The sequence below is a fragment of the Megalops cyprinoides genome, chromosome 1, assembly GCF_013368585.1.
Source record: "Megalops cyprinoides isolate fMegCyp1 chromosome 1, fMegCyp1.pri, whole genome shotgun sequence".
NCBI lineage: Eukaryota > Metazoa > Chordata > Actinopteri > Elopiformes > Megalopidae > Megalops > Megalops cyprinoides.
In genome coordinates this window covers 25,859,935-25,884,655 of record NC_050583.1, presented here as the reverse complement: position 1 = coordinate 25,884,655, position 24,721 = coordinate 25,859,935, and the positions used below count along the sequence as shown (strand labels likewise).

General features: G+C 41.0%; 2 protein-coding genes across 3 annotated transcripts in view; both read left to right on the top strand.

The window, feature by feature from the left end:
* The first annotated feature begins 10,454 nt into the window (after positions 1-10,454).
* ercc4 (excision repair cross-complementation group 4) lies at positions 10,455-17,536 on the top strand. The gene is made up of 11 exons (XM_036530182.1): positions 10,455-11,160; positions 11,474-11,654; positions 12,698-12,893; positions 13,158-13,365; positions 13,722-13,902; positions 14,064-14,189; positions 14,405-14,512; positions 15,021-15,588; positions 15,891-15,983; positions 16,456-16,568; positions 16,782-17,536. The coding sequence occupies exons 1-11, from the start codon at positions 10,984-10,986 to the stop codon at positions 17,534-17,536; spliced, it is 2,706 nt and encodes a 901-aa protein (XP_036386075.1). The 5' UTR covers positions 10,455-10,983.
* Positions 17,537-20,484: 2,948 nt separating this feature from the next.
* The window catches only part of mrtfba (myocardin related transcription factor Ba), a 49,717-nt gene continuing 45,480 nt past the window's right edge, over positions 20,485-24,721 (top strand). For both annotated transcript variants that reach the window (XM_036530319.1, XM_036530310.1), the window contains exon 1: positions 20,485-20,632. The gene's annotated coding sequence lies outside the window, so the exon portion shown is untranslated. The remainder of the gene's footprint in view (positions 20,633-24,721) is intronic.

Genomic DNA, 24,721 nt, shown 5'->3' with positions numbered 1-24,721 from the left:
GCAAATACTAATATTTCAAGAAAGAAAGAGATCTTTCAATGTATTCATATGTCAATGTTGAGCACTGAAAGACGAATTCAAAAGCCTGATGCGGTTGTCCCATTTCAAAGCAGGATCCTTTTGTTGCAGCTGTCTTTTGTGTTTCTGTATCAGTAACGCAACCGTGAGTCCACAGATGTGAAAGAGGCAGGAGAGAGAATGGGGATGCGCTGGTTCAGAAGAGATGGGGGCGGTGTGGCCATTGTTCTCTACTGTTAAACTCTCCATCATCCTATAGGCTGGGCTCTTCTGAGTCTTCTTTAAGTGTTAGCCTCCTTCACTGTCTCAGTGATCAACCACGAAAGTAGCATGCAAGGAGATTGGGTGGTTTACGACACTTCTGAGGAATATATGTGTACAACGGGGAGATGGTAGTTTTGCTTTTCACAGATATATTAAGAGTCAAGCACTGCTGAAATCCTTGTTTTTACATCAATGTAATACATGCACAGCACTTGATGGTGCATTGTGAGCAGACCAAACGGATTTTGTCTACATCTTTCAAAGCATAAACTGCATGTGTAATGGACAACATATGCTCTCTCTGGCAAAATAACAGACATCAATAGATCTATCAAATGTGTTCATCTGTTGATGTATCATTCATATATGAAAGAATGGTCTGAAACTGTTGCGCTGTGCAGCACAGAATCTCAATGCCCATTTTGTGCAAGACGAAGAGAATATAACTGAGAAAGAGTTCAGTGATACTAAGAGAACATCAATGAAAAAGATTAAAAGTTGAAATATAAACTAGGACAGTATTGTAAAACGTTTGATCTAAGATTAATTGCCTACAAAAATATTTGATATGAAAATTTATCATTTAGTGGAAGCTGCTCTTGAGGGGTGAAAGTCTACAAAAAGGCAGAGTATGAGAAAAAAGTGTAAAATAGCCCATCAGTATCCAAAGGCACGCAGACCTAGGCTTTCAGAACAAATCCCCTTGTCGTTTGGGGGTGTATAGAGGAAAGCTAACCTCTGCAGAAACTGGGATGTGACAGGCAAAGCAATCTCTACAGCATTGGGCGTAGTAACAGGGACAGACAGTCGGAAAGCAGACTGTCATTAAACAGTTATGAGTTTGCACAATACCATAACATACACAGGTGCTCTCCAGAGTTAGCCTATGGTGTTTGCTAAGGTGATTTCAGTGTTGCAGGTTGCAAGAGTAGGTCATCCCTGTGTCAACTAGGCCATCGTAATGGAATCCACCAAGATGATTCATCCCATCAGCACCGCATGGGGTAGAGAAATACAGTGATACCACAGCTGAGGTTTACGTTATCTTGAAGTAGGAGGCAACTGAATACAGTTGCTTATGTTAAATACTATGATTAGTCAGGGAGAAGTTGCTGACTGTCTTGGTCCTCACAATAAGAGCTTTACCTGGGATTATTTTTTTCCCCAGGAGGCAAGTGCTTTACATTAAGATATTTTTAACAGCATGACAATCCATACCAGAGATCAGCCTATGGGCCTTCTTGGATAAAAATCAAAATTAATATAGATTATGTTCCCCTTGTTGACGTATCCATAATAAATAAAACAACAAATCAAATTTATTTTGGAATTACATTACTCTTTTAAAGTGCTGAATCAACTGGAAGCAAGTAATTGATGTTGCTTCTTTACAATCCAAAGTGAATTGTTTGTTTTAAGTGTAATGAACACTCATTTTCACATTTATCTTCAGAAGTGTTTTTGTAAGCACATGCTTTATAGTTATACATTTGGTGACAAACTTTGAATGCATATGGTATAGCATGTTTGTATTTATTTGTTTTGGTGTTTCTGATCTTATTCCTGTTAAATAAACAGAATTATTTTATCAATATTATTAAATTCAAAATTGTTATCTTAAAATTGGGAAATCTATTGAAAATACTGTGACCGAACTTCTTGGATCCTTTGTGTAGAGTAAAATGATGTAAACTCAGTCCCTCTTTATAAAATCTTCAAATTGTCCTCTGTCCTGTGAGAAAGGGCTGATGAGCAAGTTGGTATTAGTCAGTAAGCATCCTCATTAGGACCTGTCAAGAGCCCTTGGCAAACAAGGAAAGAGATGAAGCTGCACTCTGTCCATGAGGAACAGCTGCTGCACTGCCTTTCTTTAGTTAATGTTTCACTCTCAGCAGGCACACTTGACCTCCTCTCACTAGAGAATTTTCTGCTGGCCACAGTGCACTTGAATTTATTTTTGTTATTTTTGTTTTGTATGTTTTAGATCAAGGTATGATTTTGTGTTCATTGGAGCTCATCTGTCCACTTTGCCTTGATGGTGATGAAACCAATATTGCTTTTACTGTGCTGAAATCCTTAGCCTCCTCTACTGAGTCAGCATCGGTACCTCTGTCACTATATGACACCACCTTCAAAGATTCCCAGCCTGTCTCAGGGCTGAGAGACCTTGCTGAATTATACATGTAATATGCTTTCTTACAACTCCAGTCACTGCGGTATTTCACCAGTGCCAGGATGTCTATTTGTTTTTGTCCTGTTTTCTCTTTTTTTCTCTGCAAATTTACTTTCCAGAGTCGTATATCTTTCTACACTTTGCCTCCACACAATATTTCTCTGTTTTTTATTACCATTCCATGTCGCACTGTTTTGCTAAAATGGATCTGACGGGCTGAGAAGCTGCTTCATACCTCATAACAGAACCGTAAATTCGATAGAAAAGGACGCTTTTTTCTTGTTCTGCTTTTTACAGTTCTTTTTTTTACCACAGCTCTGTGGTTTTTTTTAAACAGCGCTATCAGCTTGCCACACTCTAATATTCAAGCTCCCTGAAAAGTAGGTCTCATCCTTTTAGCGTTCTGCAGCACGCTAAGTAAATAAAAGCAGCTGACAAGTGGTGTTTTTATTGTATTTCACCGATGCTCCAGAGCAGCTTGACTTTGAATAGACTAATCGGCCTCTTTGTGAGTGGGTGCTAAAGGGACGAAGGTGTGTCTCTCTTCATTCATATTTGAACAGACAAGGAGGTAATAAACTGAATGAATATCTAATGGAAGTCAAGGACCCACAGAGGAATACAGTTTGGAATTTTTCATTTGTTAATAATGCAGTGATACTGTAATTCTTGAAACAAAGGAGAAGAGGCCAATGCCTGTCTTCCTTCATCCTTGTTTTGACTGCAATAAATGCAGTTGCAGCAGTAACAAATGTACACAAGTTCTCACTTGGAATCAGTGGACTTGTTCATTTCTGCTGTGGAAACGGTGAGAGTGTGTATCCTTGTTTTTCCTCGTTTACTGTAAATGTGCGAATTGATGCTCAAAAAACCTTGATTTCCAATCTTCGCAGATCTGTGCCCCCATTGTGGACAAAAATAGATGAGCTCTGCATTCTCTCCGCTTCATCTCCAGCAAATAATAGGCCCTATAATTAGTTCAGTATGTGATTTGTATCTTTACTTAACGCATTGCTATTTAAAGCAAATTAATCAGCACTCACTGAGCTCTACAACAGATGGTCCACTAATTTGTATGGTAACATACAGCCATTTATCATGACTAAAGCTCATATTTCTTAAAACTACAAAGAATCAGCAAGTGTGTTGTATAGATTCATGGGAAACTAATTGGATTGTAATTACAGTTAAATACTTTCTATACAGTGGCCTCCGTATTTATTCATACCACTGATTAGATAGCAGAAAAACATGATATAATAAAAATGTACATGTGGATTCATTTTTTCTGCAGAAAAGATGCTTAATATGTTTTATTTTTATCTTAATTGCACAAAGTCATGTAATAACGTCATTACAATTTTATTGCAGAAAATGCATACCATACATACATACAATACTCCAGGGTCCTCATCCAAAAAGAAAGTGTCAGTATATGAATGCATTCTCTCATTTGTTTCATTGCTCTTTGTCTCCCTCTGTTCGCCAGATGCCTCTCATGCTTTTCTCCAGAGGTACTGTCCATGGAGCAGAGGGGGTGACTCCTATATAATGGATCTGATCATGGCATTTGGTGCAGCCTTTTGGGGAGGGATCCACGTCTTGTCCATCCACTAGAAAGGGCCAATGCAACAGCCTCCGGGTACAAACAAAGCATCACCAGCCAGCACCACCCAGCATAGCAACCACCATCATAGCTCTTGTCCAAACAATGAAATACAATTGGACTTGTTGACCATTTTCTTACCCTTTAAAATCTTCTTGGTTTGACTGTATATTTAACAGCAAGGGGCCTGGTGAAGACTGAGACCCCAATGATTTTCAAGACTTTTTAAAACTAAAAAATACTGAGGAGTTACCAATTCTTTTCTTTATTCTACAAACAAGTAGTTTGCTTCCAGGAAAAGTGCAGTACCTCACATAATCCTGCTTAATAGATATAATGGTGGAAGTGGCTCTCTTTAAACATTCAGACTATTTTCTGATTCTTCAGCGTACTTTCTTCTTTCTCTGAAATGATGTCACTTGATGTTGCGACTTACGAAGCTTACATGGCTGTTTCCAGCCATGTATCCAGTGAAATGAAAAATCCTCCATTTGTAATTCCATGCGAATGGTCAATGTCTGCCTGTCCTCATGCTCCCGATGATCTGTATCCATGCAACACCTGGGTGAAGTAGATTTGGACTCTGGTTCCTCTTGTCTGACCCTTATGGCTTGCTCACCTGGGATAATTGAAGTTTTGTCCTTGAAGAGGACTGCTATTTCAATATTTAAACATACCTTTATATTCTACTTAATCTTTCAGAATGACCTGGTTTGATTCATTGCATGATTGGTGCTATTCAAAGCAGATCTTTCAGTGGGTTCACTGGTACTACTGTGCACTTCTGGCATGTCTCTGGGGCCAGTTGCAGGTAATATAAATGTCACCCTGACCTCAGAGTTATGACTTGAACTCTGACTTCAGGCCACACGTATTATGAAAATGTGACCCTCATTTCCAAGTTCCATGATTTTGTTCCACTGGTGAAAACAAAATGTATTATTACCTCTTTCTTCATCTATGAGAAAATTATATTCAGAATTTATTTAGTCTTATCTACAGAACAGAACATGCATATGTAGATAAGCGATCATTTATCAGGGATAATAATTCCCTAATAATCAATGATAAGCTCTCTGTCTTGAATCACAATTTTAAAGGAATGATACTTTAAAATCATAACTTTATCATAACATTTTAATGCTTGAGTAAATCCTTGGATGTGATATTCAACCATGATTTCAATTAAGTGTAGAGAAACTGATCCTCTACTGAGAGAAGACCCTGCAGTAAGAGATTTGAGATTAATGTCTCCGGAGTTTTCAAATAGTCTGAAAAGTGGTCGGGTCAGACACATAGGATGACCAGTCCTACAATTAGGTTTATGTTTTTGCTCTTTTTCAGAGCACTCATTTTGTTCTGGTTGTTTGCAATGGAGGCACGCACCTACTTTCATTTTAAATGGGTCTAATATCAACTGTCCAACTGAAAGGTTGTTTTGTGAAGCAAAGTCTGCATCAAACGGTGCTCTGCTGCTCTCTAGTTGCCTTTCTGTGAAACACATCAGCAGGCCTTCTTTTTAAACTGTAAAACAGCAGCACATTTGGAAACTGGATAGAACAGTTATGAGACGGAAATGTAATACATTTTGTCATGGAATACACGTCATCATTTATTTGGCTGTTCACCAATGAGAATTTCAACAAGTTTCAGGACCTGCACAAATATTCATGTTTCTTTCTTTCCTCCTTTGAAATCAAATTAGATGATACATAGGATGGGACATACAATAACATTCCAAGTCCTCCACAGCCATTATTGGCAGTTACCCTACTGACAAGAAGCCTTACAGAAGAGAACATACACACACACAACAATTATTTAAACAATACTGCGTTGATGTTGTGATTTAGATACATTTAATAACTGTAAAGTGGGCATGATGTGGGTATTTTAAGACTATTTCCATCATAGAAGAGGATATGGCTGGGACTAAAGACTTCCAGCAAGCCCTGTCATGGATCAGAACAGCAGTTCTGAATTCAACCCTGTAATTTTGGCCAGCAGCGTAACGTGAAAACTGCAGGTTCTTCTCGTATCTTATTTCTGTAGCAGTGTTTTTGTCTGACACATGACTTTGGCACAGCAGACAGGGTTTGTAAATACAACAGAATTACACGCCTGACTGAAGTACGGGGAAATCCTCCAGTAACCGGTTTAAAAATTGATGAAGTTGTTTCTGCTTTGTTTTGCGCCTTTGTCTCGGCATGATTCCCCGCTAACTCACCAGTGTAATCAATTCAGGAAATGTTTCGAGTGGCCCCGTGTTTGGGCCTATTCCCAGAGCTAGTGCATTTCAATTTCAAGTGACAGACTCACTGTAAATGCCTACATTGTTAGTAAACTGACTTCAAAAACACTCTCAGACTTCCCCGTTGACACCTCTGTCAAGTATCATTCGTCTTCCAGCTCCCTGCTGTTCCTACAGTCCTCATCTGCTTTAAATAGGAACTCAGGGGTGATATCACCAGGTAAAAATATCTCGCTGTGGAAGTGTTGAATGTTAAGAGACAGAAAATGTGTGGACTGAATCTGGGCCCAATTCGACACAAGCATGCCAAAAATAGTTTGTGATAACTGTACTGAAACTCTATTCAGGCCACTCACACATTTACTTGCATTGAGTGAGACAAGTGTGTGTATGGACACAGTGAATTAAGATGTCTGAAAATTTCTAAAAAAAAAAAATATTTGCAGTGAAGCTACATACAGTAAGTGACGTATGAGAGAAAATGTAAACAACAAAGATTAATAGGAAAAATTCTGAATGTACTCAATTAGCTGACTTCCCCAGCCTGGTATTTGACATGATACTGAGACACATTAAAAAAGAGATTGAAATGATGAGGTATGGAGATGACTGACAGTAATTACTCCTCTAAAATGTATTCACCAGCACAGACATGGGGAATATGAGTGACTATTCAAATAAACCCCTTTTATCCACTTACATCGCTCTCTGTTTTCAATAACAAAGTGCTATAACCACATGTAATTTTCATGCCATGACTGTTCTTCCTTTTCGAAAGAGAATTGATATATGTATGTTTACTGTAGCATTTTGCTATTTTATTGTAATGGCTTATTCTGTTTAAATTGTTTTGCTTTAATTGGTCTGTGTTTATTTCCCCTTTGCAAAAAAAGAGGTATTGATTCTTAGGCATCTTCTCGGTCAGAAGAAAACAATACATATGGACTTGACTGTTTTTTCATCTTTTGTCAAAATAATAATAATAATAAGAAGAAGAAGAAGAAATAATAAATAATAATGGTTTACACAGATTAAAAAACAATATACCCTAAAATATTACATTACATTACTGGCATTTAGCAGACGCTCTTATCCAGAGCAACTTAAATAGGTTACGAGCCCTGCTCCTTACCACTATGCTACACCCCCAATAGTTTAACTGTATTCATGCTACATTATCTCTTCCCGTTGAACCCATTTTGTCTTATCAGCTGCATTTAGCAATATATAACAAACCGATTACACCAATAATGCATCCAAAGTGCACAAGGCACTCATGTATAAAACAAGTAGCTAGCTATAACAGTTAACTTACAAGCATTGTGCAGCTGGTGCAGCTGAATTAATAAGTCTATCTACAGTACAATACAGCCAAGTGTACCGAAAATAGCACTGTCAAGAAGATCACCTCTGTGAACTCCACAGGTGCATTATAAATAAAACTGCAAGAACAGTGGCCCTTTGTTGACAATGAGGCCATGAGTCTGCAGCCAAACAATGCTGGGCTCCTGTAGTGTCTGGGTTTGAACATATCGTAATCGTAATCAAGAGCACTAGGAAAATCAATGTGGCATCAGAAGTACCACATATTAATATGTCTACATTTGTTGTTGTTGATATTTGGGCATAACAGTATAAATAAATAGTTAACACAAATATTACAAAATCACTAATGATGTAAAGGTATTATTTTTAGCTTTGGTGACTAGGTACATTTGTGATAAAAAGATGCAGTATGTTTCTGAATATAACGGACAAAAAGTTGGCTATGTGTAGTAGTGGTTAGTGGGGCACCTCCATAACCTTTGTTACCTTCATACTGTATATGCTTAAAATGCTATTCTGTTACACTTAGAATTTCATATCAAAAGACAAAAGAAGAAATATCTAAGTACCATATCATCCGGCTGAACATCTGCCTTCTTTCCCCGCATGATGTAATTGATCACCATACAACCAACCTCCTCTAACATGCCCGTGATGTTAGTTCCATTGCTGCTCTACTCCCACAAATCACATCAAGTACCGAAAGGGTGCAGTGAAAAGCAACAACTGTGATGAGTCACTTTACACGTTACAGCTTGAATGCTTTCAGAGGCAGGGCTGGCAAGGCGCTGGGCCTTGCTCTCTCGTCAAAGGAGGCAACCGGAGTCGGCTTCCTCCGCTCCCCTTCCACCAGCCTGTGCTATTCTGGGCTGTGATTAAACTCACACCTCTGAAGACGGAGAGAGGCGTGGGTTTACAGGATACAGATATCAAGTCTGGCTGAGCAGGATTAGCAACAGCATGGAAAGAGGAGAGAGAGGTGCTCTGCTCATCATTCTGTTACGCAAGCATTCTGGTGTGTTTTACTAGAGCAAAATCCTGTTATAACCCTCTCCGTCACGAGAGAGAACAATCTTCTCACGCTGGAGTCTTTGGTCTTTGGCCGTCTTACACAGTTTGCTGATTGCATGTTTTGCTACGATTTCATCTAATCTGCATTCACACGAGCCAAAAGTGTGAATCATGTGGCATTTGGGCCTATTTCCGTCATGCTGCAGTCAATGCGCACATCAGCGAAGATTTGAATATATTATTGTACAGTTCGGTTTTCATTAGAAAGAGCGCTCTTTCTAATGAAGATGAATGAAGCCAATCTAATACACAAATAAAAAATACATTAATGACAATGAGGCAGTGAAAACAATGGTGATATAACTGAAAATCCTATATACAGTACCTTTATTGAAAAGATAAAATTACCCTCTGAAGAAGATGGTAAGGTTGTTCACTGGAAATGGATTTCTATACTATTGAGAGAATGTAATGAGTAAAACATATTTACTCCTCCTGGCCACATATAAGCCTATATTTTGAAAAATAACCAAAAGAACACATATAAATTACATTAGACAGAGGATGCTGTAGATCCTGAAATTAGCAAATAAATTACCTGTCTGAGGCATGTTAAGCTGGCTCGCAAGGTTCAGAAACTGTAGCAATGCAGTCAAAAGAAATTTTTTTTCAGAATGGTGCTGTGTGTGTTTATGGGAATAAAAAAGACTGTAACAATAAATAAAATAATATCCAGAGCCTTAATTTTTGTTTATTTTATACAGGTGATTTTCTGATATTTTCTGGGAAACTACACTGTATGCATCACCCAAGTACCATATTGGGAAAGAAGCTTAACCTGAATTTGGCCAGTTAATACCCAGTTGTGTAAATGAGTAGCACAGGCCCGGTGCTATGGGGGTGCTTAGTGCATCCCAGTTGTCTCCTTATATTCCGATGTCTACGTAGTACTTATGACTTTTTGTGCATCCTGTGGATTGCAATTGTACCCCTCTGTATTTTCTCCTTGTACCAAGCCTGGACTAACATGTAAAAACGGAAAGTTATGTAAGTCACTCTACCTAAGAGTTTATACACTGCTGTTCAGCACTGTGTTGTGTCAGCAGTTCAGTGTTTTGGTCATTAGTCCCTGTGGTGGTGAAACTGCAGTGTATTTCAATATGGACCTTTCCTGCAGCCTTCTTAGTTTCATGGAGACTGAGTTACACCTCTTCTAATGCAGTTGTGGTTGGTGAGGGATGTGGTATTTTTTCCTTCTTGCTGGTGTTTTATTTGTGTGTGTTTGTGTGCTGAAAAGCAAGCTATGTAATTTGCATGAAACCCAATAAGATGATTCCATTCATCACTGTTTTTCTGATTATCTTGCTCTATGTTCTAGACATCATGTTTCAAAATTTCTTTCCCATCTCCTGAACTGTATTTTGACTCCTTTTTGTCTTTGATTAGATACAGACTGACAACCCGGGCAAGGAATGTTCAAGTTCTTCAAACAATCTTTGAAGATTTCAATGAGTACACCCTGCCCTGCTGACGTAGTTAAGTACAACTAGTGCTTGGTAAGGAAGCAAATACTTCACACCCTACCTGATTCCTCTGCAAGCTGCTTTTATAAACCCCAAAATGTCTCTACTCTGCAGAGAAATATTGGAGCTCTGAATACCCCAACACACTAGAGGGCGCAGTTTTAACTTCACCAACTCTTTCAGAGAAATATTTGTGTTGACAAAAATTAGACATGTCACATGATAGGAAAGACGCATGACGGAAACGGCCAGCGGGAGTTTGGAAAGAATGAGATTAGCTGGCTAGTTAGCTTATTAAATAGTTGAAATGCTTTGCTAGCTAGCTAGCTTGTCTGTCTGCTTCAGTAAATTGCCATTAAAATAACAGCGTCAAAGAAGCTGGTTGTCTTGTCTAAAAATACTTACTTGAATTTGCAAGCATTCGCCAGCTACCTGACAGCTAGTTAGCTAGCGTAATGAATTTGACAGATCTGTAAGTCCATCCCGCTCGTTTGCTTTGTTGACTCGCTATTTTAGCCAGCCGAAAAACAGTCGAAAAATGTGTCCTCCTCGGCTAAGACAGTGATAATACATCAAATGCAGATGGTCTGATCTGTAAATTAGCTAACTTAGCTAGCAGATTACTCAGGTTGGCTAACATTATGTTAAATTAGCAAAGGCTATTGTTACTAGTCCTAACCCAGGCAATTAAGGGAAATAAATGGTCGTGCCATTATTTATTTCGCACACCTGTTTTTACAGTTTATTTATTTAGTTGGCTAGCTCGTTAAAGGAGGCCGGAGCTGCTCATATTTATTGCCTGATATTTACAATGGCGGGTCCATTGCTGGAGTTTGAGACCGAGATGTTTCTCGGTCTGTTCGCTGCTGACGGTCTACTGGTAACGGCAGAAGGAATGGGTATTGACCGCGTACTGCTGCAATTTCTGCGGGTTTACTCAGAGGAAGGGAGCCTGGTACTTTTGTTGAATACAACCACACCTGAACAGGTGAGTGATCGCATAACAAAACGTACAAATGTAATGTTTATTTTCTTCTGCGTTCGATGAAAATGACGTAGTAGCAACTAATTTAGCTAGAGCAACTATCTAAGTTAACGTAGTCATACATAAAAGTAGAGTGACAAACATCGATATAGATTGTTAGTTAGCTTTTGTTAGCATTTGTAGCTTGCAAAAACCAAGTGGATAGGTGTCCGTTTGAGTAAACTCCATAGCTGGAGCGTGTGGTCAAAATAAAATATACCTAGTTACTAGACAAAACTGAACGATTGTTGACTATGCTTATTGGTCGAAATTGCAGGAATACTTCACTGAGCAACTGCGGGCAGAAGGGGTCAGTCACCTTCCACAGACTGTAACGAGTGAAGTGCAGAGCAGCGACCGCTACGACGTGTATACGCGGGGAGGCGTCCTGTTCGTCACCAGCCGCATCTTGGTGGTAGACTTTCTCACTGACAGAATCCCCGCGCATCTCATCTCAGGTCTGTGCAAAAGTCTTTACTTGAGTACTTATTTCATATGTTCATCTACCCTGTAATGATAGACTCTTCTCTACTATAGTGAAGAAGTATGTGTGATAGTTCAAAATTGCCATCTCAGCCTAACTGCAACAGAAACGACCAGAAAACACAACAACGTGTAATCAGGACTGCATAGGACATTAGAAGGACACAAGTCCTAGACATTGAGACCATCTACAGCTCACGCTGTCTGCGACAGGCACACAACATTATCAGGGACTTGACTCACCCCAGCAGCCACCTGTTAAATCCCCACCCATCTGGCAGGAGATTCAGAAGTATTTCAGCTCGCACAACCAGACTGAAGAACAGCTTTTTCCCCAGAGCTGTAATGCAGCTCAACACACCCCCCCCCCCTCCCCCCTCCCCCCCACTCCACCTCCCACAGAAGGCAACCGCAAACCATGGTCATGTGAAATAATGACATTATTGTGTGCAATGCAATGCAAATCTTCCTCTTGTGCAATAATATGGACACGATGTACACAGCACTTTAATGCAATGCAGTGTTATACAATATATATGTATATAATGTGCAATAACAAGATACTGTAAATCTGTTTCACACGTAACACCTAGGAGTACTTTTCCTGCCAATGCACAGACACTTTACTATTACTGTTTATTTATGTTCCATACTACTCTTCATATTCTATACACCACACATTTTGTATTTTGTATTTATTCTTGTTGTCTTTAATTCTTATTGTATGTTGTCATAGCACTGACACTGGGGAACAACTGTAATTTTGTTGTCCTGAACAATGAAAATAAAGCTCTCTTATATCTCTTACATTTTATGACTTATTATTGTGGATTAAAATAATAAACACTACAGTTATTACAAAATAACTGATTGAACTGATTTTTTTTTAGGAAAACCTATCTACAACAGTGTTTATCATTGTGCCTCATTACACCAACCAAATAATACAGTTTCAGCATTCTGTAGTTCAAAACCAGTACCTCAATCCAGTGAACTGACCTATACTATTTATATGCAGGAATACTGGTGTACCGGGCTCACAAGATCATTGAGTCCTGTCAGGAAGCATTCATCTTGAGGCTTTTCCGGCAGAAGAATAAGACCGGGTTCATCAAGGCCTTCACAGATAAGGCCACTGCTTTCTCCTCTGGGTTCTGCCAGGTTGAGCGCGTTATGAGAAACCTCTTTGTCAAGAAACTTTTCCTCTGGCCCAGGTAGAGAATCTAGTCTGTTACTCCAATCCAAAATTGTAAAGCTTCTGTAGGTGGTTTGGAGAGGCTGCCATTTTGACAAATTGTCAAACATGAGTGTCTTAAACCAGTGCTTTAGAGATGAATCAGATGGACATATAATACTATGCCAATGGTAGTAGACCTGGTTATGATTAAAAAAAAAATCCCTCTACTTTTGTTTTACTCACACTCTCTCTCTCTCTCCTTCTCTCTGTGTGCGTGTGCGTGTGTGCGTGTGTGTGTCAGATTCCATGCAGCTGTGAACTCTGTACTGGACAGACATAAGCCTGATGTTGTAGAGCTGCACGTGTCTCTTACCCCAGCCATGAGGGCCATCCAGAGCTCAGTGCTCGACATAATGAATGCCTGCTTGAAAGAACTGAAGCGCTACAACCCTACACTGGAGGCGGAGGACCTCTCCCTGGAGAACACACTAGGCAATGGCTTTCAGAAGGTCAGTGAGCCAAAAACAAAGCAAAAGTCCCTTGTAGGGATGTTTGTCTCCCTCAATACATGATGAGCCTGAAGGCTTTTCCTCTGTATCAGTTTTGTCAAACAGGTAACAAGAAAAAAGACTGCATTTGGCTTTGTAAGACCTGTAATATGCAATCATCAGTGTTCAAGCTGTTAAACATTTTGTTTCCTTCTACAATGTGTGCCTGACTATCCATGACTGCAGTGGTACTGTGACCCTTGTGTTGCTAATGCTTGTCACCTATTACATTAGCATTTCCAAAGGTAGTTATGATATTTAACACATTTTTACTGTAAATTGCATGTCTCATGTCTACTTGTGCATTTGGGTTCCAGACGATCCGTCACTACCTCGATCCACTGTGGCACCAGCTGGGAGCTAGGACCAAGTCCCTAGTCCAGGACTTGAAGATCCTGCGCACACTGCTTTTCTACCTCACCCAGTATGATTGTGTCACCTTCCTGAACCTTCTGGAGTCCCTGCGTTCCAGCCAGAAAGCTTTCGGAAGCAACTCTGGTAGGGTGGACTAACCTGGAGCTGTGGGAGGGATAGGAAGGCCGGATAATTAAGGTGCAGAGTCAACAGGGCACTACAGCATACATGGGAGTAGGAAACACCTCACACAGCTGCAAGAGTGATTTTTCTGCCATGACTCTTACAGTAAATTGCTTCCACAGGGTGGCTGTTCCTGGACTCCAGCACATCAATGTTTGTAAACGCTCGCGGCCGTGTCTACCGTGTTGCTGAGGCAAAAAAGAAGCTGAAAGTGGGAGGTGATCCAGAACAGCAAAAAAACAGCTTTGGTAATTCCTTTGACTAATTGTGCACATCACCCTGTCAGTCACCAGTTTTGTTTTGTTTCAGGTTTAATTTTGCAGGCATCCTTAACAACAGAGCCTCTACTGACACGCCTTTACTGTAATTGATTGTATTTTGTAAGCTTTAATGAAATTCTTTCCAGAGCTGAGGACATGAATAATGGTCTCACTCTATTTTCTCCTGGATTGTGTGCTTGCAGCTGAGGTGAAAAGGGAGCTGGTGCTGGAGAAGAACCCCAAGTGGGAGGCTCTCACAGAGGTGATGCAGGAGATCGAACAAGAGAACAGCCAATCTGAACATGACCCAGGTCAGGGACTGGTGTGTAGATCTCTTATAAGAAATGCATTGGAATATCACATCCATTATTTAATTACTCATAAAATTGTTATAACAGGACATCGCCCTTGTAAAAGAGAGTTTGTACTATTCTTGCAATACTTACCTTCAGAATAAGAGTTTTAATAATAATAAGTACAGAATAATAGAAGAATAATAACAGAATAATTTTTTATTTTTTTATAAGAGGTTTTAAATATTGTGCCAAATGAAGGTGGAACTCAATACAACAAAACAGTCATTCCTGTAAAACCATGTAGCCCTGTAAATATTCTTTCTTTGGGATCTGCCTTTGTGGTTTTGACTGTGGCTTAATCATCATGACTTTGACAATTGTAGAGTAAATCGCAGGCATGAGCTTCTGCACATTTTTGTACCTTTCCACAAGTTTCATCACAGAGATGTCTCTTCTGACTAAAACATAAGAATTCATCATCGGTGGTGAACGTGTGTCTGATGGCGGTTGTCATAACCTTCAGGCCGGGTGTTGATCTGTGCCAGTGATGACCGTACGTGTGCCCAGCTACGGGAGTACATCCAGAGGGGGGCCGAGGCTTTGCTCGGCCGACTCTACATTCGCACCATCGGCAAGAACGAGGCTCCCTTCGACCAAGACGTGGATAAGAGGGGGAGGGCGTGGGGCAGGAAAGAGCAGGAGAAGGGATCCAAAGGCAAGAAGCCCAGAGCCAAGCAAACAAAGAGCAACAAGAAAGGCCAAAAGCCAGCGCTGACCCTCACCCAGATGGTGGGGAAAGAAGAGACGGCTGGTGGAGAGCAGATGGGTAGCAGTGCAGATGAAGGAGAAGAGGAGGAGACTGAGGAGACTGAAGAGGAGCTTCTCCTAGACCTACCCTCTGATGCGTATTACGGAATCCTGAAGGAGCCACTGACTGTAATACACCCACTGCAGGGCTGTAGTGACCCCTACAGCCTTACCAGGGTACTACATGAAGTGGAGCCACGATACGTGGTTTTGTACGATGCTGAGCTCTCCTTTGTTCGCCAGCTGGAGATTTACAAAGCCAGTCGGCCAGGCAAACAGTTGAGGTACGCAAACATAGCATAAATATTTTGACTTTTCATCCATTGTCATTGTCATTTTGCTCCTCCCCTGTATTAATTGATTCATTGCCTTTAAATCTAAGTGGCCCATCGTTACAAGCAGCAGGCATTTTTTTATTTTCTCTGAAAGACATTTGGGTCACTGCTATAAAAAAAACCCTGAATGACCTTAATTACGTAGTTCTGGTGTCATGAATGTTTCTGAACAGTGACTGTAAAAACTTCTGTGTTCTGGGGCAATATCAAGAGTAAGTCACTGTAAGGGCCAACAATCATCACTCTTTCAGGGTATACTTCCTCATCTATGGTGGCTCCACCGAGGAGCAGAAGTATCTGACAGCCCTGCGCAAAGAGAAGGAAGCCTTTGAACATCTGATCAGGTAGCAGAATGCAGCTGTTTTCTGTTCTCTGTTCTATTGCATTGCGCTGCAGCTTACCCCAGAATTTCACTTAACCACACAGGAATAACTCACTGTAAATTTAATATTTAGTATGTTGTCCCTTACATTTACTATAGTACGTGTCTGGAGCTCTCCATTTAATGTCATCACTAACAGAGTATCATGCATTCCAAAAAATGAAAAGCAGTTTTCTACCTGTATGTATGAAAAGCAATTCACAATGGATTGCTTTGTCACTATGCGACTTTTGTCCTGAGTGCGGGGCCAGTGAAGTCCCACAGTTCTGATATAGCTCTGCAAGTTTATTACATTGTTTTGTATCTAATTTGGTTTATTGGGGAAACCTGTGCAAAATTGCAGTGTACTGCAAGCATATGTGTTTTGTTGCTGTGGGGCAGTGGTGGGTACAGGCAGTTGCTTTGTGTGATTGAATTTTTGTGGGCGAGTGCAGGGAGAAGGCCAGTATGGTGGTTCCTGAAGAGAGAGAGGGACGGGAGGACACCAACCTGGACCTGCTGCGCAACCAAGACCCTGCCAATGCCACCACCAACACACGTAAAGCAGGCAAGGCTTTTACCTTAGACATCTTTCGTACCAGTAAATTCACTACTTTCCAATGCTAATCTAATGCTACCTGATTCTTCATTTTAGTGCATTTTTGAAATAAGTGTTGAATCATGATGTACTGGTGTTGTACCACTGTAAGGTGACCACTGTCAGGTGATAACTCTGCGTGTGTGCGCGTGTGTGTGTGCACATGCATATGTGTAAAATCAGGAGGTCAGGAAGAGGCGGCTGCACCCTCACGGGTCATCGTGGACATGCGGGAGTTTCGCAGCGAGCTGCCGTCCCTGCTCCACCGGCGGGGGCTGGACATCGAGCCCGTGACGCTGGAGGTGGGAGACTACATCCTGACCTCAGACATGTGCGTGGAGCGCAAAAGCGTGAGCGACCTCATCGGCTCCCTGCAGAGCGGGCGGCTCTACACCCAGTGCCTCTCGATGACGCGCTTTTACCGGCGACCCGTGCTCCTCATCGAGTTCGACCCGGCCAAGCCGTTCTCCCTGGTAGCCCGCTCCGACCTGCGCCAGGAAATATCCGCCAATGACGTCACCTCCAAACTCACCTTGCTCACCCTGCACTTCCCCAGGCTGCGGATACTCTGGTGCCCCTCCCCCCACGCCACAGCGGAGCTCTTCGAGGAGCTGAAGCGCGGTCGCCCCGAGCCAGACGCCGCGGCGGCCCAGGCCGTCACGGCCGAGTCTGACACCGTGAATGAATCCGCTGACCTCTACAACCCTGGCCCTTACGACTTCCTGCTCCGCATGCCAGGGGTCAACGCCAAGAACTACCGGGCTCTGATTAGTAACGCGGACAGCCTGGCAGAGCTGGCCACTCTCAGCCAGGACAGGCTGGCTGAAATCCTGGGCAATGCCACGAATGCCAGGCAGCTGTACCAGTTCCTACACGGCAGCGTAGATGTCCCTCCGGCTCAAAAGAGCAAGGTGACAGAGTCTCGGGCCAAGAGGTGACCAGAAAGACAAGTGCTCTTCAGTTTGTTTTCCTGCACAATGGTGTGGAATTGGGTGTGCTTTAATGTGGACAAATCTCACGTTTATGTAGAGTGTTAAAGTCTTATATATTTGTATTTTTCTATATTTGGTATCAATTCTTGGAACCAAATTGTGGCTATTAACATGCATTTAATGAATATTGTATTATGTATTTTTCCATATTCTTTGTCACGTGTTAGTTGTACATGTATTGCAGGATGAGCAGTGTGTCCAGCTGAATGCAAAATACAGTACATATTTGTGGCTTTAAACAATTCAAAAATTATTTTCTTCTCATCACAATATGAGATACAGTTGCACAATTCATCCTCACGAGATGTAGTTTCTTAATATTTAGCCTTTATTTACATTTTAATTCCTGGTAGTTCACAGGATAGAGAAATTCTAAACAAGGAGGTGTAGTGCTGGCGGATTGACCTTAGATGGCAGTATGATTTAAAGAACTGATTGCTGCAAATCTATTCTGCAGACCGTCCTTGAGTGTTTTTTTTGTGTTTTTGTTTTTTTACACGGCTAGTCACAGTTTTTGTTTTTGATTATCACTTCTGACGAAGGAGGTCAATGTCCACTTCAGTCTCTCCACAGAAAATTTTTGTGACACACTGTTATGGTGTCCTGGTGTCAGTACAGATGTCATGGCAAAACAGGAGGCACAGGATACATTGATTACTGTCTTACTGTCATACATTTCATACATTGTCCCTACATTGAAAGAGTTATTCTTTTGTCATTTCCATTTATACGGTTTAAACAATCGAGAATACTTGGTGTGCCAAAGATTGGAGAGGGAGATCAGGTTCTTGAGAATTACTTATGCTTTTAATTTTTACTTCAGTAGGGTGCTCCATTTGTCAACTGCATTGGATTCATCGGTCTTATCAATATCTCTGTCACCAGCCCGATGCTTCAAGGGTGTAGGCTACATTCCACATGTCAAGTCTTCATCATGTCATGTCATCCATGTCAGATCTTCATCAAGTATAGGCATTTGAAAGAAGGGACATAATTCCACATGGTCGATATTCTCGACAGCCCCTATATGTTGAAGTGTGTAACCACGCTTGCGGTTTGTCATATCGAGCTTGCACATAATCTAAATCGCTAATCTAAAACCGAACACATTTCTGGCAAATTTGGGTCTACTGTCTACAGATGCACGAGTCCTGGGTTTTTATAAAACATGATGAGACGATGGAAGACTGATAGTGTTCAATGACACTCAGATTGCAGAATAAACTTATTTGTACTTTTATTCAGGCTTCATTGCAGATGACCTTATTATCACAGGCCACCCTCACCTCCGTTTTCAGGGGTACTTGTGAATTATCTGTAGTCAGACCAAATGAAAAACTCGACCATAACATTTGCTCCTCAGACAGTTCATAGAGTAGTACATAACAAGCTGTTTGTGTGTACCAGCAGTGTAGGCCACACAAATAAAATGTATTAAATATTTAAAAAGCAGGACCACCTTTATTTTCAGAGGAGAATTCATTAATTTACATTACCAGTCATTTAGCTTTTAATACATAATACACAGAACTACACAAATAATGGAAGATGACTTATGATTAGATAGGGGAACGATGATGTACTCTGAGGAGATGGGTCTGTCTTCAGTATGCAACTGAAGATGGCCAGAAACTCGGCTGTCTTGACCACAATGGGAAGCTCATTTCACCACATCAGGGCCTGAACAGGTGCATTCAGTGTGTGAGCTCACAGTGGAGAGAGAGCCAGGGCCCTGTGGGTGCAAAGTAGAGCAATCTGACCAGTGTACAAAGTCTGATGATCGTTTGCAGAGGAGGACACCATGGAGGAGCTGTTCTCACTGAAAACCAGTGTTTTTCAATGCAAGCTGTTACCAGTAGTCAATGAAGGACGGCCAGGAGAGGTGAGACACGGTAATACTTGGGAAGATTATGGACCAGCTGAGTAGTAATATTCTGGATGAACTGCTAGGAGCTGATTGTGCCTGCTGGGAGGCCAGCAAGGAAGGAGTAATCCAGGTGAGGGAGGGCCAGGAGGTAGGTGGAGTAAGTGGTGAGGAATGGGCAGATTCTTTTGATGATGTAAATGAAGCATTTGCAAACCCCAATATCTAATGCTTGATAGAGAACTCGTGGTATAAAATTAAAATACTTCAGGAGCAGCAAAGAACACCTGCTGGGATTTCTCACCTGGACGTATTATTCCCTAATACATACTGTTAGGGCCAAATCCCACCCCGTAACATCAGTGTAGTAAGAAAGGTGTTTATGCTGTGGTAGCTATCATGGATTAATGCCATATGCAGACACTCTTGTCAGTCATGGCGATGCCACAAATCTGCTCGTTTGCTCTAGCTGCCATGTTAAAGTAATACAATTTAATGAACAGTTCTCTGTATTACTAATGTAGGCCACTTAGTCCTTAGTTTAACTGGAAGAGCTATGTTTCTGAAATGCAGGAAGTGTACGCTTGAATACCCTCTCACATAGAGCCTGAAAATCCAAAGAGGGCAATGAGGACAAAGCAGGTAAATATAATAGATGTTTTCAGCACTAGTTGTAAGTTAATGCTGCAAAATAAACAGCACTTTTGCAGCTGCCACCAAGGATTTATGGCCATTCTGTCTCATCGACAACGTTTCTGTATATACGTGTGAAACACTTCAAGGCTAGTTGTGAGCATTCACAGAATTTTAAGTCATATGTTGTACGTATATTGTACATATACTGTTATTTGATATCATATCTAAGAATTGAGAGCACATGTAAATAAAAGTCGCAGAGCTAAAACTATTCTTGACCGAATGACCCATAATAAGTTAAGGCAAGTTACAGCCTTGATCTGGGTAGTTACTCCACTGCCTCAAGGACTTCAAAGAGTTAAGCCAACTATCACAATTACGTCATCGAGTTCAGCCGAACAGATCAGCAGCGGCCATCTTACTCCAAGACTAACAACTTCAGTTCCAGCGGAGAAGAAATATAAACAGTTACGTAAACTTAGGTGTTCTGTAGAAAATACGGGTTTAACGGAGCAACATACGTAGCACAGCAAAGGAACTGGGTAAGATTCTCTTTCGCATGGCCATAGTTTGTCATTTGTCAGTGGCGATCAAGCTGCCGTGATGCGGCACGGCTGCTTGATTTCAGCAATGAGAGCTGGGCAGATAGCTAGCTAGCTGCACATTGACAATGTCGCTAACTAACCTAGCTTGCCATCCTGCAGGCAGTTGTATCTAGCCAGTTAGCTACACTGATCAAATTAGTTATAATGCCAAAGTGGATTCGTAGTGTAGATCATAAAACACGGATAGCAGAAAATGGTAATATCCTTATAGCTTGCTAGTTCTGCCAGCATTGTTTGGTTTAGGTGTCTAGCGCGTTTCGGGTGGCTGGTAACACAGTTAGCTTGCTAGCTATCAAATCTGGCTGAGGGTTGTGAAATCGCTAACTAGTTACAATGATGTCACCCGAAACGTCCTCGAGGCAGCTAGCCAGCTAGCCAATAAATACATGGCAGAGGTCTGCGCTAATGCGCCCGCCTATGTTGGAGTCATGATGCCTTAAGCATGCCATGTTCTCGCACAATTTCCCTAGGATCCAGATAGCTAGCAAACCTAGGCTAACTAGTTTTGGCACTGCTCGAAATCTGACTGTTACATAGCTGGTCAGCAACGTAGGCGGCTGGGTGAATATAACGTTAGCTAGCTGACCAACATTAAGATGATATCGTATGCGCTGATATTTCTTGGAAGTTAAAGACAAATTTTATTAAATGGAATTTTTTTAACTGGTGACCTGAGAATGGCATGATTGAAGCCACAGCATATGTCTTTCTTGATAGCTAACGTTAATTGTAGGTTAACATTAGCTAATTGACCTACACACTGCAAATTCTTTTAGATGGCTGTTGAGTCTGCATAAATTGCAGTTATTTCACGCTGACAAACCCTTATCTAGCTAGCAAGCGTTAGCTAGTTAGCATTATCCTTATCATGTACTTATTGAATTAACATTGGCTAACATGAACGGTTGACATGCATGTTACCTTTGCTAGGCAACGTCAGGGTTTGACGTTGTTCACCAGCTACCTTTCTGGAGATGGCAACAACATGTACTTAGCTAGCTTGTCTTACCTTGCCTGCATGCACACCGATTTTGTGTAGTTAACTAGACTAGCAAGGTATTGTTTGAGACACTTGAAGTAAGTGAGTTATGCTTGTCACATGATGTACTTTACTGCGGTAAAATTCACCCTGCAGTGGGTTTGGGGAATTTTCAGTGACATGAAATTTGCAATCTCATGTCTGGTACTGATCTTAAACAGTAAACCTCACTTGTAACAGACAGTGCCCGACAGAGACATAGAACCTGGATCACATTTTTCCTTAGAAAAGTGCCAAATCAAGTTGTCATGCATGTGTCAAACCAATCATAACCTAAAAGATAAATAACATAAAAAGATATACTTATGCGACAGTAAATGGAAGTCACAATTGACCCAGTCTATAGTCCAGACATTTATGTGTATTCTAAAACATAATTCCCAAGTTTAATGGAAAAATTCTATCAGCAATCTTTTTATAACAGGTGAAAAAAATTCTGGAGAAGCATTGATTAACTCAACAGATTAGATCAGTAGTAAAAAGCTTAAAAGACTAAGTCTGTGTACTCATGAATTATGCCTGTATGTTTCTATAATCCATTCTCAGATACTGACATTTAAAATATTTGGGAGCTACAGATGTGCTACTGAAGCTTCTAAACCTTCAGCCAATATCTAGCAACCTCAGGGTTGCTTGTTTGAATGTAAGCATTTATATGCTACTAGTTAGTTATCAGTTGGTGTGCAGATTCAGCCTGGCCTGTTTTGTGGTCAGTTTATTCCATAGCAGGCGTGGTCACATTTTAGTGTCATACTAATAAATACCATAGTAACGAGCAGCTCTGTACTAAATTGAGTGTATGTACAGTGCAATAGGTCTCAAGTGTTTTTGTTAAGTACACATGGAGCTCTCAAGACATGTGCCAGAGACAGTGGTTGTTTACATCTGGATTGACGAGGGGCACTTTGCTTTAATCAGCCCTTATGTGTTGGAGGACTGCAGTGCCATGAGCAGTTTTCTGGTGCTCATTGAGAGTGCGTCTTCAGCACTGTGGAAGTTGATGAAACCCTGAATAAAGTGTCAGTATTCCTGGTCATCAAGTGTGAACATACACATTGAAAAGACATACAGCAGTGAAGTAACAATGAGGTGCCAATATTATTCACAATCTGTTCGTCCACAGGGGCCTATTAATCACTGTGTAAACTTTCCACAATCCAGACAGCCCACTGTTTTTTGTCTCACCCTTTTCTTTTCAGGATAACCACAGAAAGCTGGCTGCATCTGTGTTTACTATATCACAGTTTTCTGTTTAATTACAAACAGTCGCAGGCACGAACAGGCCGAAGCTAAACTGCACACAGTCATAATTCTTGTTTGCTGTTCAGAAGAGAGAGGAAATGGAGGAAAGCAATATGGCTGTGATTTCACTTGGTTTCGGTGATTTAAGCTGCAGTGAACAAGTAGCTCTGCAATATGCAGTGTATGTGCAAGGCCCATATTGAATGCAAGGTATGTTCTGTAGTCCCGTTGACTACAAATCCTGAAAGATGTGATTACAGGTGCATCTCAAGGGATGCATCTGGAACCATCCCAAAATCATGGCAGCATGACTTCTTTGGCCGTCATTCTTGTCATCTGCTTGAGGTTACTCCCCTTGAATGACTTGTAATTTTTTGAGCCAGAAAGCCTGACGTTCCCTGATACTACGCTGGCCAAAGTGCTCATAATTTGTCCACTGTGGTGAAGGAAGGAAACGTATTTAATCAGGGCGAAAGTCGTTTCACAAATTTGAGACAGGAATCAGAGCAGCTCCTGGGAGACGGCATGCAATGGGGGCGGGGGGGGGGGGGGGGGGGGGGGGATGAAAGATGAGGAAAAAGGGAGATGAAAGTGTAGTTTGAAGATGTGGTATTGATGCAGATCAAACAGACTCTGCTGTGAGTCATGAGCAGGTGTTTGGGTTCATAACTCACACTGACCACTTAAAAAATCTGGTCCTTTTTAAATTTGCCATTTTTTAAAAACTGTCATGCTGCTGTCTTGCCAATATGTCATTGCAATCAGACCGAGCACAGCGGTGAGAAGTAACCAAAGCCAAATTTGATCAGAATTACAGCATTCCTCTTGATTTTAATAGCTGCTCTCATAGTTGGGGTGTTCAAAAAGTATGGCCAGGTATCTGTCTGTGAGAGAATCAAATGCACATCTTGGTGTATTAATGAATACACTCAGGCAGTTCAAGAAATTATAGAGGGTATGCACTGATGTCACTTTCCCACCGGAATATGCCCCCTCAGTCGGACTGAGTGGCAAAACATCCTGCAACATGGCTGCCTTAAGTAGGGGAAACTGTGAAACCGGGAGTAAAAGAAACGATTATCTGCTTAAATTAAGGGCAGTTGGACTTGCAACTTACCAAAGAACCAGTGGTCCATGGACATTGACATGTGGCCAAAAAAGCAAAACTCTCCATTGACGCCCATTATAAGGAAAATGCTTCGTAGCTCAATTTTCCAAATAGCGATGAACTACCAAAAAAGCAAAACTGAGAGGACAGTGCTTAACATAACGTTGGCCTAATTACCACATTCCTTGGATTTTAGTTTTGCTTTTTTGATAGGAGATGGTGTTTATGACATGTGAGATGTCAGACAAATTTGGTGATCAGTAGATGCTATTTTGGAACGTTAAGCCTTTTCCTTATAATGGGCGTCAATGGAGAGGAAAATGCTTAATGTAAGATAACGTCCATACTCACAGGATTTCGGTTTTGATTTTTTGACAGATGGAAGTGTTTATGACAAGAGATGTCCGAGAGAAATTTGGTGATCATTGATCGTTGTTTTAGAACATTAAGCCAATGTATATTCTGGTTGTATGTGGACAGTATAAGTATAAGTATTTGTACAATATTTGTACAAATATTTTTATTTTATTAAATTTTTTTTTGGAAAGCTGTAAGCTATGCATTGCAGTGCCTGGATTCCAGTTGTTTCTGCAAATTGCAGCAATCTGTTTGCTTCTCTTTTCTTTAGCTTTCGGCA

Excerpts from the sequence above, each read along its gene's own strand:
- ercc4 (XM_036530182.1), top strand. The coding sequence starts at position 10,984 with ATGGCGGGTCCATTGCTGGAGTTTGAGACCGAGATGTTTCTCGGTCTG. Across the intron at positions 13,366-13,721 it reads TAGGCAATGGCTTTCAGAAG|ACGATCCGTCACTACCTCGA; the intron begins GTCAGTGAGCCA and ends TTTGGGTTCCAG. Across the intron at positions 15,589-15,890 it reads CGGCCAGGCAAACAGTTGAG|GGTATACTTCCTCATCTATG; the intron begins GTACGCAAACAT and ends TCACTCTTTCAG.